Consider the following 18,868-nt stretch of genomic DNA (forward strand, 5'->3'; position numbering starts at 1 on the left):
GTATGGTGTGTGTGCTCCCTTGTTTCTGTAACTCCCATGGGTGCAGCTTGGAATGATGCCACGAGTGTGTTTTTTATCTTCAGTTTAAGCCGTGCTGTAAAGCTACAGGAGACACTAGATCTGCATCTCTGCTGCCCTGCACTTTTGAGTGTAGATTCTTTCACTGATGCAAAATAGTTGAAATGTCCTCACATCTGAACTGCTTGCATTCTACAGTCACTTTAACGGGTGTCGGCCACACAAGTACGATACCTTCTTTGGCTGAACAGATGATGAGATTTTAACCCCAAGAGCAGCGTCCACATTCATGTTTCATTTAGATAGTAGGTAGGATTACTTCAAACCAAATGATTCCAGTGTTTTTTGTCTTACAGATACTAGCATCTTCTTAATATATAATGAAGATCACAAGCGCTGTGTACTGGCTCAAAGCTCTAATTCAGTGACTACTGCTCCTTGCGTTCAAGAAAATGAGTCACAAAAATTCAGGTGGGTCTCAGATCACCAGCTTATGAGCATAGCATTCAAATTGTGCTTGGGAGTACCTTCGAAGAAAGACTGGGTTCCGATCACTCTGTATCCTTGTGACAAGGCTAGTGAACTTCAGCGATGGGAATGCAGAAATGAGACTCTCTTTGCAATCCAAGGGGAAGATTTGTTTTTCAACTATGGAAACAGACAGGAAAGGAATATTATGCTGTACAAGGGATCTGGTTTATGGAGTAGGTGGAAAGTCTACGGAACCACAGACGATCTGTGTTCTCGAGGCTACGAAGGTAAAGTTCTGTAAATTAATTTCTGTATTTCAAACTCATTTCTATGTATATCTAACTAAAATATTTAGAAGTGTAGGAGAATTTCCGTCATCTCATTAATGATCAATGAGTGTGAATTCTGGTGAAATCAGCAATACTCAAGTGTGCATTTTGTTTTTTGAGGGGTTCATTTTGCCTTTTTGTCAAAATTGTCAACGTTCTAGTAGATAATTAACCATGCATGGTAGAGATTCATTTGGAGAGCGGAAAAAAGGTCTATGGTTATTCAGAACACGTGTATAACTATTGCACAGCAGTTAATAATAGCTTTTACTATTTACATGTGTACAGAAGGACATAGTGTGAGTGTATAGTCTGTTATTATGTGTTTTGTTTGTTTTTTTTTCCTTGGGGTGCAAATATGAATTATGCTGTCAGGAGTTAATTAACTCTTGATATCTTCAGCTCCAGCTTATTGAACATGCCTTCGTAGGTGTTTAAAATGAGTCTCAGAGTTGGTGCTGAAGTGTTAGACAAAGAAATAAGATAATTTAAATAGTTAAATTTGAAAAAGTTATGTATGATATCTACATATATATATATATTTACGATAAGTAGCTGGGAATGCGTCTGGCTTCCCATTTAGTATTCTTTGATAAACAGAAATGGGCACAGAGGGAGGTAAGGATGCATTTTCTAGGGTTTACACAATGGCTGATTACAGTATTAGTTCTTGGTCTACAGCCAGAATAAAAGAACCCTAGCAAAGCAAAATGTGTGAAAGGAGACAGCGGGGAGATGAAGTGATGGCCTGCCATTCCTTCCTCCTTTGTTTTCTAGCAGCTCTGCGAGACAGTGACCTTGGTATGTCATCTCTCCAGCAGTCCTTGTTAAGTAGTGCTCCTCTGTGTGTTCTCCCATCAACACGTGTATGTTATATGTGCACATGCAGAAAGCTGCTTTAGTTACTTTGATAAGTTTCATTGAGTCAGGTTTCTGGTGAAACAAAAATTATCTTTAGATGCCAATGGAAATTTTATTTGGGCAAATTATATTGGAATCACTCTGTGGTATATATCTTTCAAGTTTACATGTATGTGCTCTTCCCTGTCTAAAATGGTCAGTAACCAAGTGGCCTATTGACAGAAGAATCAGCCGTTGTTTGTGCTCAAAAAGAAAATTGCTTAACTGTGTGGATTTTATATTTTTGATTGTTACGCATGTAAAATTTACCATGGGAATGTACTTGTCTTGGCTCAGCCAGTTCTGGTCAGCGATCTCCTTAAGCAGTAAAAATTTGTCTCATTGTGGACATGAGTATCAGCTTAGACCTAGACAGTAAAATTATCAATGTCCCATTTCTAGTGCAGTTTGTATACTAAGCTAGCAAGCTTTGCTTGCTATAATACACTATAACATGATCATAAAGCTGAACTGATATATATCTCGTGCTTATTACTGCTTATACGTTTTTAAATTGTTATGTCTCCTTAGATACCTACACAGTAAAAGGAAATGCCAATGGAGCACCTTGTGTATTCCCTTTTAAGTTTGGTGATAAATGGTATGCTGACTGCACAGATGCTGGCAGATCAGATGGCTGGTTCTGGTGTGGAACCACTTCAAACTTTGATGTTGACAAGATGTATGGATTTTGCCCATTGAAATGTAAGTTTTTTGTGCTGTTATTCAGCTCCCTGGAAGTATTGGTGTCCTTATCATGTGCTTTACTGTACAAAATACAGTTTGAAATGGTGCTGGTTTGAATACAGTTAGTTTCAACTGTAGTATTACAAATATACAGAACTTTATTTAGAAATGTTGATATTACTTTAGGTAAGTTGAAGTGATATGCCTGTATGTATATGAATTCTTTTAAATGTGAATAAAGTTTCTCTGAACTGCTGTGAAATACATATTAAGCATTTTGTTTGCAAGCTGATGCTTATTCTGTCATGCTGAGAGAGGTAGCACTTCGCCCTCCCTTCTTCTTTATTACTGTGTTTTGCTGTAAAGCTCCAGCTGACCGCAGTCAGAGCTAGGGAGAAAAAATATGTCTTTCTTTTGATGTGAAGAAAACAGTGTGGGTTGATCTTAACTGGTTTGATGATGAAGTAACAGTGTCCTTGCCTGATTTCCATGAACGTCGCATTTATTATTTCAGACAAATAAAAAATGCATGTGGGTTTTTTTTTTCCTATGCCAGTGTTATTTTCAAGATATTAAAAACATGTTTGGAATATCAATCCTATTAATACAGCACATGCAAGATCAACTTAAGAATGCTACCTGTCTAGTGTTCTTTGAGTAAAGCAAATAGAAGGCATCATTAAAATTTTGTTTAATTCTTTGGCATAATTCAAGGAAATCCATTCAGATGGCTGTGATTGTTTTTGGACAAAGCTGCTTTATGCTGATTGCCTGCATGTTTCCTTCCTGATTCTTCAGTACTGGCTATAAAATATTCAAGTTTGGATGTTATATTTTAATGAGAGACAGGTTGTGGTAGCAGAAGTTTTAGTCAGCCTTATGGAAAAGGAATGCACTGCACGAGAGATCAATAAGTTAATAAACTTCAACAGCACCTTTAAACGTAGAACATTTAAGTCGTTGTACGTTATACTTTATTTAATAAGATTAAAGTGTTGGTTGTTTCTTATACTGTCTGGGGGAGCAAAGGTGCCTGTATGAAAATATGTGGTGCAAACTATTACAGCTTTTGATACAGGGGCCTGGCCATACAGTGAAATTATCGTGATTGAACCAGTCACTTTTTTTTCATTGTGAGCAAAACTGGCTCAAACGTTCTCCAAAATGAAGAGGGCATAAGACTATACTTATAGCAGTTGTTATACTCAACAGAAGTGCAGAATTTTGACAGTAGAGGTAACATAATTGTGAGTATGAGCTCCTAATTTGGTGCTTTAAAAAGGTGTGCTCATATAATGACAGTGGAAACTTAAATTTCATGAGAAGAAGCTGAGAAGTGTTGCTACATCAGACAATTTTTAGTAGCCTAGGAAATACTGGTTCCTTACAGGTTACACTGCATCTTTTTGAGCTGTATGTTGCACTACAATGTAAAAGTAGGTTTGGGGCAAGAAAACAGGTTGCACAGTGTAAGACAATCAGGAGAGTAAGTCATGAGGTGTGCCTGTAGTGGTATTCAAGTGGGGAAAAGTCCATTGAGGCCACTTTCTTGATAGATGAAACAGCTAGAATTTTTGTGAAGAATTTAGAAAGCCTTATAAGTAGTGCGTAAAACTTGCAGCTGACTAGGAAGGAAACAAATAGTGCCGAGAATGAGGAAATATTTAAAGGATCTTAGCCTGGTGTGTTAATCATGGGGCAAATCTACATCCTTGTATCCATTTACAAATACTGAATTTATTTTTTATATCAGGCTTTTTCCCCATACTGGTGTTTCAAGATGTTTTGAAGGGTTTTTCATTGTGGTTTTGTTTCTGGTTCAAAATTCCTGGTGAATTGGTCAACTAAGTTGTGTGGGGTGATTCATGTTGTTTCTTCTCATTTGTCTGGAACTCATAACTTGACTTTGGACCTCACAAATTTATCTAGGAAAAAAAAAAGAGGGGATCATTTTAGGAAAAGACATCTAAGTGAAGATAAGCATGTGAAGGAAGTTTAGTATACTTTTGACTTTTTTATTATTGACAGCATTATAACTGTATATACTATATTATAAATTCACATAGACTGTAATGTCTTTATTATGAGATTCCTGCCCTCCTTTCCTCAGAGAGGAAACAATGGCAACTATTTTATAGTCTGTCTAACAAGATTTATATAAATTTTTTTTTGGCCATGATTCTATTCATGCAGTTTCCAAGTATATTGGACTCAGATTACAACTTGTTTTGGATGGATAACTAAACTAAAAAGAACACTGTTATTGTTACTGCTAGTCAAAGGCCATATATCAGCTTGTAATTTTCAAATTAAAATCTCTCAAGACCATTACCAATCTCCTGATTCTTACATTTCCAAATTCAGGACAAATACTATGTTTTGATATGATAAATACTATGTTTTGATATGTGTTTTGATATTGATTTGGCTTTTTTTTATAATTATAAATGTAATAAATATTTGGATTGATCAGGACTTTATGGCTTTCCTGTAAGTTTGAATTTATCTGTCAAGTGCTATGCTTGAAATTCAATGCATTTTTTAATCTGCTTTGCTTTGCTTTGATTTAAAAACTGAGAACGTTCAAAGACATGAATGAAATCTTCTGCCTTACTATATTGTATTTTGGGGATTTCGATGGTAATCATAGTGGAAATAGCTAGATCTCACTAATTTCAGTGTATACAAAATGCTGAACTCATCTGTGTAGGGATGAAGTTCAGCTTTTTTATTCTTTTTTTAGTTATGTACTAAGCACAGGTGTGGTTTAACATTAATTTAGTTTAGATGCTAAAATATTTCAGAAAAGTGATTAATCTTCTGACTTCTCTGGGGATATTAAGCTTTAAACAATAGCATATAGATTTTACAAAATCCTGTTCTCTGAAGGCATTTGACCTCATCGAACTCAAATATCTTAAAAACAGTTTTCCCAAGGTTTGGAAATTAACTTTATTTTTATGAAAGACCAAAGTTCTACAGAAGAGCACCATATGCAAGTCAGCTATAAATTATAAGACTGGGGGAGTGAGGTGGATGGTTGGATAAATACCTGAGACTTGTTTACCTCTTCCTCTGTAGTGATTGTACAAGACTTATAAAACCCTTTTTATCAAGTCAGAGCCAGTTTTCTTTATTGAAATATAGATATTAATATTTTTGCGATCTCTGTTTTATCCCAAGCTTGTGCTTGTGCACAGGAATTTATGGTCTTGTAGAACATAGCATAGTGAAAACATGTTGCCTTCTGATAGTCATGAAATATTTTGGACGGAAGTGGATAATGATAATAGGATGAAAGTTCCCATGTTCAGTCAAATGTCAGTAATACAGTAGGTTATGTTTGATTTTTGTTTTCTAAGGCTAATTTGAAAAGAAGCACTTCATATTATCTATAGTCTATCAGATTTCATACAGGAAAAAGTGGAACTGGTTACTGACCTGCTGACATTTAACATGTATCATCCTTTGTCTCGAGTTTTGTTTATTGTACTGTTTTCCTCTTATTTGCACAATTAGATTTTCTGAGCTCTCTGAATTCGGAAAAGGAAAAGACGTCTTTCTCTCAAATTTTTCACAGCTTGCAACTTGAAAAACTCTGATACAAGCTGCAGGAATTTCAGTCATTTTCCCACTGTCAGCAGACATACAGTGACCTCTGCTATATTCTGCTTTTGTCATGCAACTTTAATCTCTTTATGGAGTGATATTTAGATCAGCGTTGGGGCCTCCTGTAGGTTCCATTTTTGGCAGTGCAAGATCACACTGTTGTCTATTGCTTGTCGTGGGGATTCAATTGAGATGAGTCAGGAGATGCTGGAGGCTGCAGCAGTGTAAGGAGTGTGGTACCTTCTGGGTGTGCTTCTAATGTTAGGCCCTGCTGGATGATGTTTTCACTGGTTTGGCATTGCCAGAAAGTGCCAAGTTCAGGTATTCGAGGAGATTACAGTCAGGTCACGTTGCAGAGAAGAAAGCGTATGTCAGAAGAAAGCATGTATGTCAGGTACATGCATCAGACTAATTGGGAATTGCAGGAAAATGTGAGATGGATGCTGATGATAATGTAAGTTTTGCATTCAGTGCTTGGGTCTAATTACCTCTATCACCGTAAGAAAATCCATAGCCACTTTACATAGTACTCAAAATTAGTAAAAAAATTGAGGTTTCTTATGTCAGAAAAGTGCTCAGCTTGATATACAACTTAACTAGCATAAGTCTGGAAGTTTTTAGTCATTTTCTCCACAGTGACAAATCAACTGGTTTAGCATGACTTTAGCCACTCATCTTCTACCTTAAACAGCAGCTTTGTTATACTCGAGAAAATGGTGATGTTGTTTCATTACCTATGTACTGTCCAACATGGCTGTCATAATTTATCTCTGCCCTGGATTCGCTAACACTTTAGAGAGCCTCAGGACTCCTTGCAAACCTGTTGTCTATAGCAGTGTTTAGGTTTTATGTATTTTTGCTATGCAATTTATTCTATATTTTATCTGGCTCCATCTTCACGATCAATTATGGCATTTCTTTTTCTCCCCACAGTTAATAGTATTGATTTGCTGTGGAATACAGATCCTTTAACAAATGTCCAGTACCAGATAAACTCCGAGGCAGCTCTGAAATGGCACCAGGCAAGAAAAAGCTGTCAACAACAGAAGGCAGAGTTATTAAGCATTACAGAGCTGCATGAACAAACATACCTGACAGGTAGGGTAATATCAGTTTTTTTTTAGAAGTGCATTATTTAACAATGACACTTATAGAGAATGTTCCATCTTGAAAATGGTTATTTGTTCAATTCGGGTAATTGGTAGATTTAAATTGTTATGTTGAATGATTCAGCTGGAAAAATCGGACAGATAATGATTATTTTATCCTGATTTAATATTGCCAGAAACTTACAGTAACATAAAAAATACAGCAATTAAATAATGCAAGCAATAAAGAATGAATGTTGGAATGCAGGAAGATGCAAAATAGTTTGTAAACCAAAGATGCAGATTGAATCCTTTTTGTGCTCTACTTGTTGTGTGTACTAGTCAACATTTTTGACCTATATCTTTAAAGCTGTCATATCATCACTATGTGCTAAAATATGAAAAGAAAGAAAAAGAACTAATAAAAAAAGGACTTTCAAATAGCTTGGTTATTTTCAACCTCCTTCAGTGTTTTTTGAAGTAATTTGCAAACTTCTAAGAGAAAATTCAGTCCTGAATTTGTGCTTGAATACCTTTACAGATATTCAAGACTACAATGCCTAATGCCTACAATGAGACAGTCTCACAGAATGGTAGAATCACAGAATGACAGGGCTGGGAGGGACCTCTGGAGATCTAGTCCACCCCCCCTGCCAGAACAGGTGTACCTAGAGCAGGTTGCACAGGATGGCATCCAGGTGGATTTTGAATGTCTCCAGAGTCGGAGGCTCCACAACCTCTCTGGGCAGCCTGTTCCAGTGCTCTGCCACCCTCAAAGGAAAGAAGTTCCTCCTCATGTTTAGATGGAACTTCCTATGTTCAAGTTTGTGCCCATTGCCCCTTGTCCTATCACTGGGCACCACTGAAAAGACTGGATGCAGTACTCCAGGTGGGGTCTCACAAGAGGGCTGGAGGGGGAGAATCACCTCGCTTGACCTACTGGCCACTCTTCTTCTTATACAGCCCAGAATACGATTGGCTTTCTGGGCTGCAAGTGCACATTGCTGGCTCATACTCCATTTCTCATCCAGCAGTACCCCCAAGTCCTTCTCAGTCGGGCTGCTCTCAATCCATTTGTCCTCCAGTCTGTAATGATATTGGGGGTTGTCCCAACCCAGATGCAGGACCTTGCACTTGGTCTTGTTGAACTTTGTGAGGTTCACACAGGTCCACTCATCAAGCCTGACAAGGTCCCTCTGGATGGCATCCCTTCCCTCTAGTGTATCAACCACACCACTCTGTCATCTGCAAACTTGCTGAGGGTGCACTTGATCCCACTGTCCATGTCATTGATTCCATTTAACAGTATCAGTCCCAGTACAGACCCTGAGGGGCATCACTATCATATCTATTTGGACATCAAGCCATTAACTGTAACTCTTTGGATGCAGCCATCCAGCCAATTCCTTATCCATCTAATAGTCCATCCATTAAATCCGTATTTTTCCAATTTAGAGGAATGATAAATGTATTTTTAATGCTATTAACAGCCTGTTCTCTCTAAACTTTTGTTTTCAATTTAAAGATTTGGTCAAAACATTGGTCTTTTTTTTTTTTACTGAGTGTGATGAAATTATTGTTGAAATTAATGCTCAAGGGAGCAATCTGGCACTGACATATCGAAGTGAGTTATTAGTAGGTGTGTTTTAATTGCTAACTAGTAGATATTGCTGCCAAATATATGTGAAAATCAGTTTTTCATTCTACAGCTCTCCTGGCAGAACCAGGATTTCCTATCATGCTCAGTTCTTGATTGTCTTAACCACAACCTGTTTGTGTAGAAGTAGTACTGGAACATGTTAATGTGTTGGTGCCAAATCAGGCTCTGGTATGACATTCCAGTCCTTTCCAGTGCTAAACTACCCCTCCTTTTAACCTTGCCACGCGTAAAGTGCAACACATAATCATGGTGTCAAAGACAACAAAAATATATAGAGCAAAATTACGTATTGGCATGATGCCATCAGTAGAAGCAGAAATAAATAATATATATAGTGCAATGATTTTCTGTGAGCGAGGCAGAAATGCATTTAATTAAAAAAAAATTAGCAGTCATCCAGCTGGGCTTCCCAGTCTTGTGCGAAAGGCAGACATAGGCAATTGATTAATAATAACTATAAATAATGCTGGAGAATTCAGTAGGACCATACATAATCCTGATTTTTCTAGGTGCTTTTCAGAACTGGAGGATTAATTTGGAACTGGTTTTAGAAGCTGACTTATCATTGGCTAAAGAAATGAAATCAGATGAGTCTGAAAAATGTACAAGATATGCTGTTAAAAAGATGATGTTTGAAATTATCACATTTTAATGTAGTTTGATAAAATGCAAACAGTTTTTTTACAGTATTTTGTAAATTTGAAACTCACATTTGTTAATTTTATTGGAAGATAAAATACACGGTAAGAAACTATTCATGTTTCATTTTAGAAAACTGATTTTGGTTTTGTGACCTTTTGGGCAACTTTATCGATTTAATATTTTATAAAGCTACAAAAAATGATCTGTTTCATATTTATGATCATTGGCTTATAAAGAGCATGCAGAAGTGGCATTTTGTTTTCTATTGTAATACAATTCTCCACACCTAAAACTGTGAAAACTCTAAAACTAAGGTGACCTATGTAAGATGACATGTTGTGTCATCTTTAGCATAGTCACCTTAACTAAAAGATTAAAAGTTGTTAAAACTTGTACTGGGAAAAAGTAGAAGCAGATGGTTTATCTAGAATTCAGCTTTCATTTTGAGAAAGTGTTTGCTTTTGCTATGGAATTCCAGTATCTCTCTCTGTCTCTGTTACCTAGGTTTGACTGGCAGACTGAGTTCTGCTCTCTGGTTTGGTCTGAACAGTTTGAATTTCAACAGTGGATGGCAATGGGTCGGTGGCGCTCCTTTTCGATACTTAAATTGGGTTCCAGGTAAGGTTAAATATGTTGCTACTCAGTTTAAAAGGCAAAAATTTGGTCATCGTGTAACATATTTCTTTTCTAGTACTCTATTCTCCTGCAATTATTGAGCTTGTTTTGATGTTGAAATATTCTGACTATGGCTATAAACACTGTGAGTAGCGGCCCTTATGCTTGGGATTACACACTGGGCTTAATTACTGGGATTAATTTATTATTCAGAATGGAAATGGTAGCCTCAACATCCAGAGGAAAGTTTTAAAAGTCATCTATTTACACTTCATTAGTATATCTGCTTAATTTACTTTATTTCTATATGAATACAGAATAAATCTGACGCTGTAGGTGTCTTCCATTTGTGAGATTAGGCTGGTCAGTGTAGGTTTTTTAGGTTTTTTTTTTGTTTGTTTTTTTTTTTTTAATTCCTTTCCAGTTTGTTTTAATTACTTGTTTGAAGATTAGATTAGATTAGATTTTCATTTTCATTTGGGTTTAGCCTACCCATGGCAGTAACATGTATGAAACTGAACACGTTAGGCTAGTCTACTTTGAAGCAAGCCTAGCTACTTCACACTTGTAGTTGCAGTGTTGAACTCTGATGCCACTATTAAAAAGTTGGTCTCTGTGCCAACTGTATACATGGTGAAGAAGAGGTGCTTTTCTGGTTTACTCTTCAGAGTGCCTGTGTTAAGGTGTCTTTTTGCAGGACCCTTGTTCCCTTGCACTGGCTATTCAGGAAACCTTTGGAGACTAATTTAAAGTAGATGTCTGAAGTTATGCAGTGTAAATACTCATTTATCTTCACTAAGCATGTCACATGTATTTAATCTGCAGTAAATATAAATGCACGCTCCTTAGTATCATCTAGTGGCTTCCTTGTGTAGACAAGGCCAAAAGGACTTCTTAGGTGAACAAACTTCTTGAGTAGGTAGGCTTTGAAGAGTGAATTGAACTACTTTGTAAATAGCTCTCCAATGCAATGAGCACACACAGGTAAACAGATGGGCTGAACTGCAAGTTGCTGTGAAGGTATTTATAGATCTGTCATCCAAATGCACTGAGGAGGATCTGCATGGTATGAAGAGTGGGGGAAAACTGATTGTGAGGTAGAGCCAAAGCAGCAAGGGGAGCTGTTTATGGTTGATAAAAGTGCAGACAACTCTCAGTTGTCCTGTAAAGAATTAGGTGGATTTTGGTGTAACGAAAATGGGCCCCATTTATCTTTAACTCCTATGTTTCTTAATTTAATTCAAAGATAATGAAAATGGGCCCCATTTAACTCCTTATGTTTCTTAATTTAATTCAAAGATAATAGTCTTTCAGTCCGTATAACCTATTTTATATTTGTGTTATCTCCTTCATGACTTTACTTTGGTCAGCCTACCTCTATCATCCCCATTACGCTGGATGTTCAAGAGCTGGCTGTTCTTCCCCTAGTATATTTTAAAAGAATTTGTGGAAGCTTCATATTCTTCCACCTTGCTATCCCTAAATAAATAACAGAAAAACATGGGAACAAACTTGTCAACATTTAAACTAAAATTATGCTGGGTAGGGATTTGGGCATTTGGGAGAGCTAACTGTCAACAGCTGAACTTTTTCTGTGCATTAAAACAATTTAAATTTGTATTTTTGATGTAAGCATATCTTTTTCTTCTATGGGAAGAATATATATCATGATTGCAAATACAAGACTAACTGTAATCTAAGGTAATGAAATCATAATGATATGAGACAAGTTTCAGTGAACAATCTTGCACACTAAAAAATATTGTTTTGCTGTGTTTGGTGCTGAGTAGTACTGACACTTGCTTGTTATGTAGTATAGTGGCATGTGTTCAGAAATGAAAGAAAATCCACGTTAAGTTTAATCACATTAGACCAGATCTTGAAAAGTTCATCTCATTTACTGCAGAGATTTGTTCTGTTCTACACGTTCTGCTTTTCTTCTAGATGTTTCTGTTACTGCTAATGCAAATCTTCAACTGAAAATATCCAAATATCCTGCTATTTTCATATTGTTTAGACAAGTGGATAAGAAGTTCACATTAGTAAAATAATTGCTTATTATTTTTCTGTCTTTACTGTTATACTAAGTACAGAATTTGACTAGCTTACTGAACAGTTTGTTCACCTAGAGATTTTGGTCTGGAGTTTGGATGTTCTTCATTTAGAAAGGCAAAAAATCCAAACAAAATAAATAGATGCACTGTAATACCTTTCATCGAGACTTTGAACCTGTGAAGAGGCTGTTAAATTGTGAACTGGATAAATATCTCAACTTGCAGTTGCTGTGAAAAAGTATCTCTTAAGGGAATGCACTGCCCCGTTTAGTCTAAAGGACTGTGGAGAATCACAGTTGTCTATATGTTAATGTATCTTATAAATAAGGCATGAAACAGATTAGAATGTGATAGTAATTGGGAGGCTAACCATGATGTGCTTGTACTTCGCTGTTGTTGTTGAGGTTTTGGTTTGTCTGTTTTTAAAGGACATCCTTCTCCAGAACCCGGAAAAATCTGTGCAGCATTAAACCCTGGCAAAGGTGCTAAGTGGGAGAACCGGGAATGCGATCAGAAACTTGGCTATATTTGTAAACGAGGAAACACTACTTTAGAATCTTTCATTATTCCTACAGGTAGGTTTGGTAATAAACCCTCAATAAAGTAATTATGTCCAGGGGTTTTAGTCTGTCATTCTAATAGCTATTTGTTATTGCACATGGTAAAACCAAGTAAAGGTCTCTGCAGACTGTGGCTTGACCAAGATTCCCTGTAAAAGTGAACAGTGTGTGCTTCCTCTTTGTTCTGGCCTCCCTGCTTCCTGTGTAGTCATCTTTCTTCAGTAGCTTTGAGTTCTAAATTGCAGAAATGATGGAGTTCTCTTTTGCAAAAACAAGCAGACCTGTCAGATTTTGTTCATAAAATAAGAAGAAGTAATTCAATTTTTAAGAAAAAGTTATTTAACTTTCTAAAGCCCCATGTACTCAGTGAAACTAGTCTATTTCTTCTCGCTGTCATTTTTACTACTTGTGAAATAGAGTGAGTTTGCCAGTGCGAGTTGGTAGTGGACTAGAGGAATTTTTTATAGTTCTTTTGAGAGGGTTAAATAATTTTTATATATATATATATAAAATAAATAGATATATATTTATATATAGGTATATAAAATTATTTATTTTTATATATATAATTTTTATCTTATGAAATTATTTAAATTATTCATGTACAGACACCTTTTCAGAAGAAATGTAATTCTGGCACGTGTGTAATGTACGTAGGAAAGACACAGCAGAGATAAATTTTCATAGCTTTATTTAGACCTGTTTCCTTATTAGCTCTCTGTGTACTATAAAAACCTTGTAACTTATTCCTTTGTTTCATCATTCCTTCTTTCTGTTCTTTTCAAGTTTCTTTCTCTTTCCAGGACATACAGGTATCTCCTAAATCCACTGACATTATCTTGTATAGGTTTTAGAAGCAGAAAGCTAAACCGTTACTGCATTTCCAGTCCATTTATTAATATGAATTGTTGGCAAACCAGATGTTTTGGAGACTCAGTGTTTGACATTTGGCTTAAAACCCATGGGTTTTTAATGCTTTTCCTCTGTTTGCCAATATATAATGAGTCCAGTCAAAAACACTTAGAACAGAGACTTCTGCCTAATTTGCTTTTCGTTATTGCTCAGAGAAAAAAACCACAAGAATGAGCTAGTGTCTCATTAATTAAATATTGAAATTGATATTTAATACTTAAATTAGTACTAAAGTATTGAAATCAAGCATATTTGCTGCCTTAGCTGAGAAGGACTTCAGTGTGTATTTTAATTATTTCCTAAATTAAGATGTAAAGTTTTGTTAATATTTGTATACAGCTGATAACTAGATAGTTTAATTTATATAGGTTGCCTTAGATTGTTCAGCTGACTGCTGCTCAGCTTTTCAGGTTTCATACATCAGTTCTTAAATACTGGTGCCCATAAATATACTATCAATTCAACACTGGCTGCTATCTTATTTAGATTTGAATTCAGTTTTGGAGGGTCTAATGGCCATTTCTTTCTTATGCATTAGGCTTTTGATTCCCCCACCCTACCCCAGTTTACCAGTAATTTGGAGGAAGAACAGAAACGAGATAAAAGTTTTAAATTGTACAGAAATTGCTGAGTAAACATGGTGACAGATTAACCAGAGATTGGCAGTGATTCACTTCATAAAATATTTTAAAAAATGTCCCATGGGGGGAAGTCATAAAAGGAATAAGCATGTGATCATGCAAGGTGTTAAGTGCCCTCAGCTTCTAATGGTCTAAAGGAAAACTCATGGCAGATGATGTTTTCCTGACTAGGGCTCCTAAGTCAAGAAATAAATTAATCGTGAATTCATACATGCACCTAGTTGCGCACTTAACATTAAACAGAGAGGCAATCCTTTGAATTTTTAACCCTTGAAGTTACAAGCGAACCTAACAAGGCAGTATGCGAGGACTGTGGGACGGAAGAACGTTTTACAACAGAATATAATCACACTTGTGTCCCAAACAAAGTAGAGAAAAATCTTTATAGAATATTTATTTTTGTTGCAGATGAAGATTTTCATGAAGCCTACAGCTGTACAGTTTTTTTGTAGGAGAAGTGTTTTTTCCAGCAGGGGGCCACATCATTTTATACATCTAAGTGATGCAGAATCTTTGGGCCTCAAAGCATTTGTCCTGTAATACAGCAAAGTGGATTAATAGGAACCTGTTAATTTCAACTGCAAAACTTGCGTATTTTTTAACTTAATTTTCCAAGGAAAAGCTGTCTGGCTGTCTGTCTACCTCCACCAAGTGACTGCCAAAATAGATTTCATCCCAATCCAACAAGGTGTAGTGATCTTAAAGTACTAAGTTTCTAGTGTTTCATAAAACATTCTGTTAGAGGAAATAAATGCCCTTAGTGTCACTGTTGTGACTGCTGTGTGAGCTCTCTCCTATCAGACCACAGAGAATGTGTGAGAGAGAAATTTGAATACCTGAATCACGAGACAAACTTCAGATAGTGCTTTCACCCTTTTTGACCCCCAAGTCAATCACTGTGAGATCTTCAGACTTCAGGAAACCAAGATTAAAGTTTACAAAAGTATTTTCTCTCTGTTGGAAGAATAACCATTCTGCACTTACAAACTTCATTTTTGTATCTTCATCTATTTCACAGTAAATTCATCAGCTGTACATTTGGAATAAAATATTGTACACATTAATGTCATTTCCTTTGTTGCATCTTATTTGTTTTAATTTGCTTTGCTTCTTTTGCTTAAGTCAAATGACGTTCAGGGAGTAGTACTTTTTTCCATTACGATGAAAAATAGATTGTATGGCTTTGAGTTGTCGTGTATTTTCTTTAAAAGGAGAATAGGGAAGCATAGAGTTCATTTTTGCTGAGTAGTGGAAATGGAGAACTGAAGACTTTGTTTTACTGAGAAATGCCCAGCTATGTCATTCAATAAGACCTGCACCAAAGAAACTAGACTGTCACCTGCTTTTCCTGTTTTGTGGCCTGCAACAAATTCCCTGGCGTTACTGGGTTTACAAGCAAAGGAGCCTCCCACCCTGCCATAGCTGCTTTAGTGTTCACAGCAATAGTCTCACAGTCTCTTTTGGTCTGAAAAAGAGACTCTCACAGACTCAGTAGGGAATAAATACCTTTGTGACTATCCTTGTAGCCATGTCTGAACTGTTGATGCCTGTTCTATTCAGTGTTTGCAGTTTGCAGAAACATGCGCTAAGTGTGTTCCGCGTACGTACGTGGCTAGATTTTTTTCAAAGCAATATCTGAGTGTTATATCAAAGCATTGTAAGATGTATATGCTCAGAGCTGAGATCAGACATGGAACAAACTAGGCAGCTCTCTGAAGCATCAGACTAACCTCTAAAAGAGCATTCGCCACATATGTCCTCTCTCGTTTCTCCCAACAGCACCACGTACATTCAGTTTGTTTTTCCGGGGTTCCCCCACTCTCTATTCCAGTTCTTCCTCTCCTCTGGCAGGATTGGCAAGGCTCTGACCAAGCACTGAACCCCTTATCCTGTGGTGACAAAGTTCAGTTTTACTTAAACTTTGTGAGAACGTGCTAGGACTTTTCTGAGGCAGGTCTGCAAACAGCAGACTATGTTCATAGGTGTGCTACAAACCTGTGTTGTTGCACTAAGTATCCACTAATCATCAGGATATTCCAGTTGAAACAGGGTATGTGCTTGCAACCTGGGCCTGACTGGTCATGACTTTGAATGCCTACTTAAATATTTCTACGGAGTATACCCCACATTCATGCACAACACATTGCTTCTTCCCTGACATTCACAAGTTTTTTTGCCAACAGCATTTCTGCAAACCTGCTGTCCTTGTTCTACTTTATATATTGGTGTTTGCTAAACCCATCTGCTGATTATAAATAAAGTGCTGCAAGAATTATAATTTGTTTCTACAACAGCAATAGTCTGTTTATTATATGTTCGGGTGGCACTACTCCCAAGGCTGAATTGTTTGCTGAACCGCAATGTGGTTTGTTGCCAGTAATCTGGTGCTGTTCTGTTGAACTTTTAAAAACAAGTTTTAAGCATAAATCATTTACTTTGACAGAATAATTTTCTCAATGAAGCTTTTAAAAAGGATTCCTAAAAGCAGTATTCTTATTTGGGTTCTCTTGTGATCCTGTAGACCCAGTTATTTTTTCTTTGTTAATCTGGCAAATGGGGCTAATCCATAAAACGTCTAAGGTCTGGGGAAAAAATAACCTTCATACATGTGTTTTCTAAGTCCAGGTTCTTAACATGTAGCTATACAGCATGGAAGAAGAAGAGAAATGCTGACATGAGTGTAGAAAAATGATAAAGCACAGCTCTGCAGAGTGTACCTTTTAGTATATATGTATGAACATAAAAGTCAAAACTGTGTTTTATGATAATTTTTAATTGTCTTTTCACAAGTTGCAAGCGCTTGTTTGCAACTGTAGTGTTCTTTTAAAAAAGTCTGAAAGTTTCAACTTTTAGTCATGTGTGCAGATTATTATCCCTGCACATATTTTTCAGCTCTGCTGTTCTTCATGAAAAAAATACATAATTAATTTGTTTGCTAAATCTTTCCTTATGTGATTTTCAGTCTTTAATTAAGAATAGAGTTCTGAAACTCTTTGTGGTCATTTTTCTTTTCAGAGACTAATGTGCCCACTAGATGTCCTGATCAATGGATGTCATATGCTGGTCACTGTTACATAATTCACAGGGACCCCAAAATATGGAAAGATGCCTTAACATCTTGCAGGAAGGAGGATGGGGATCTGGCGAGCATCCATAATGTTGAAGAGTACAGCTTTGTTATTTCTCAGCTTGGGTACCGTGAGTATTTTTTTACAATAACACACATATATATTTATACTAAGAAAATAAAGAGTTTTGAATGTGTTATGTCTATTAATAGAAGGAGGAGGCTGTTTAAAGAAAAATAGATGAGGGGAAGCAAACTCTGTTGGTTGAAGACACATTGGGAAGGTCTGGGTCCTATTACAGCACTGCCATGTCCATATTTTTCAAATCACACTGCTTGTGTTTGTTCTGAAAAAGGAAGTTCTCTGTCCCAGTGCGTGGATTCAGATGTGCCCCAAATTAAGTATGGTACTTACGTGCTCAGTTTCTGAGCACACACTCGAATTGTTGCAAGTTAAGCTACAGATGCTGTGTGCTATTTAGGGGAGATGCAACCATGCTGACACTGAGGCAATTTTGTGGTTGCTGTTGCTTTACATGGACCGCATTTTGCATGTAGGATCAGTTACTGCTTTTTGATGGGAGGAGCATGTTCACACTTACGTATGCTTCTTAGCAGTAACTGATCCTATGTGTGTTTTTAGTGCCAGGTAAGTGTGAGTTAGTTTGTCCTTCACTGAAAATGCAGTAAGCTGCCTTTGGCTGCAGTGTAACAGCAGTCTTGGAGTGGCAATCATAAAATAGCTGATATGCTTTAGTTTTGTATCCTAGCCAACTCCATGGCAACTTGTGCTTGTCCTCACATTCCTGAAGAGTGATTTGTTGTTCTTTCCTGAACAACATGAGACTTTCATTCTTTCAAAGGAGATTATTAGGAAAGGTGGAACCTCTTGATGAGGACATTTGAAATAAGTTAGGCTCTAAAGGAAATTCATTGTATTTTCACCTTACTCCTTGGAAGTAGATTATTTCATAGTTTAATGCCTTCTCCAAAGACCTTTCCTGAACTGACTGTGCTGCACTGTTAAAAGTGTCCTGAAGGAAACCAGGCTTTTCACATATGGCACACTGACTGCAACAGACTATTTTGAAAGCATTCTTTTCAGAGGAGTAAAATTGGAACAACTAAAGAAGCCTTTTATGGCAGTTTATGACAGTAACAGATTACCCTTGTTCACCACTGAGATGAGAACACCATGTATCGGAGTGCCTAGAAACTCTTGTCTGCATCAGAACTCTGCTGCAGTGTGCTGTACAGAAAGAACAAAAGTCTATCTTTGTGCCAAACAATTCACAATCCCATGATAAAACAAAGGAAGAAGGGGTACAATGAGATGAGTATTGACATAGTAGCTGAGCGTTTGTTGGCGTCGCCCACAAAGGAGAACTTCAGAGAGGAACATAAAGAAGAATAAAGAAGTGCATTCTGGATGTTTACACAGAACTCTAACATGTGATACAGCACAAACATGGCACAGTGCATGTCTGAGAGAGTGAGAAACAGCTTATTTACAAGTGGCTGGGGAAAAAAAAAAAATCTTGGTATTTGATCACCCAGCTTTAGAGATGATTGCAAAACTCTGTGACAGCATTTCTGCTTCAGAGGAGAAAATGTT

General features: G+C 36.8%; 1 protein-coding gene across 1 annotated transcript in view; it reads left to right on the forward strand.

Annotated features, from left to right (window-relative positions):
• The first annotated feature begins 373 nt into the window (after positions 1-373).
• The window catches only part of LOC104288330 (macrophage mannose receptor 1-like), a 60,458-nt gene continuing 41,963 nt past the window's right edge, over positions 374-18,868 (forward strand). Inside the window, exons 1-6 of the mRNA XM_009887120.1 lie at positions 374-776; positions 2,250-2,423; positions 6,948-7,112; positions 9,909-10,022; positions 12,502-12,648; positions 17,202-17,384. Of these exons, the coding sequence (XP_009885422.1) occupies positions 512-776; positions 2,250-2,423; positions 6,948-7,112; positions 9,909-10,022; positions 12,502-12,648; positions 17,202-17,384 (1,048 nt within the window). The 5' untranslated portion in view covers positions 374-511. The remainder of the gene's footprint in view (positions 777-2,249; positions 2,424-6,947; positions 7,113-9,908; positions 10,023-12,501; positions 12,649-17,201; positions 17,385-18,868) is intronic.

The sequence above is a fragment of the Charadrius vociferus genome, unplaced genomic scaffold (genome assembly GCF_000708025.1).
Source record: "Charadrius vociferus isolate BGI_N301 unplaced genomic scaffold, ASM70802v2 scaffold126, whole genome shotgun sequence".
Classification (NCBI taxonomy): domain Eukaryota; kingdom Metazoa; phylum Chordata; class Aves; order Charadriiformes; family Charadriidae; genus Charadrius; species Charadrius vociferus.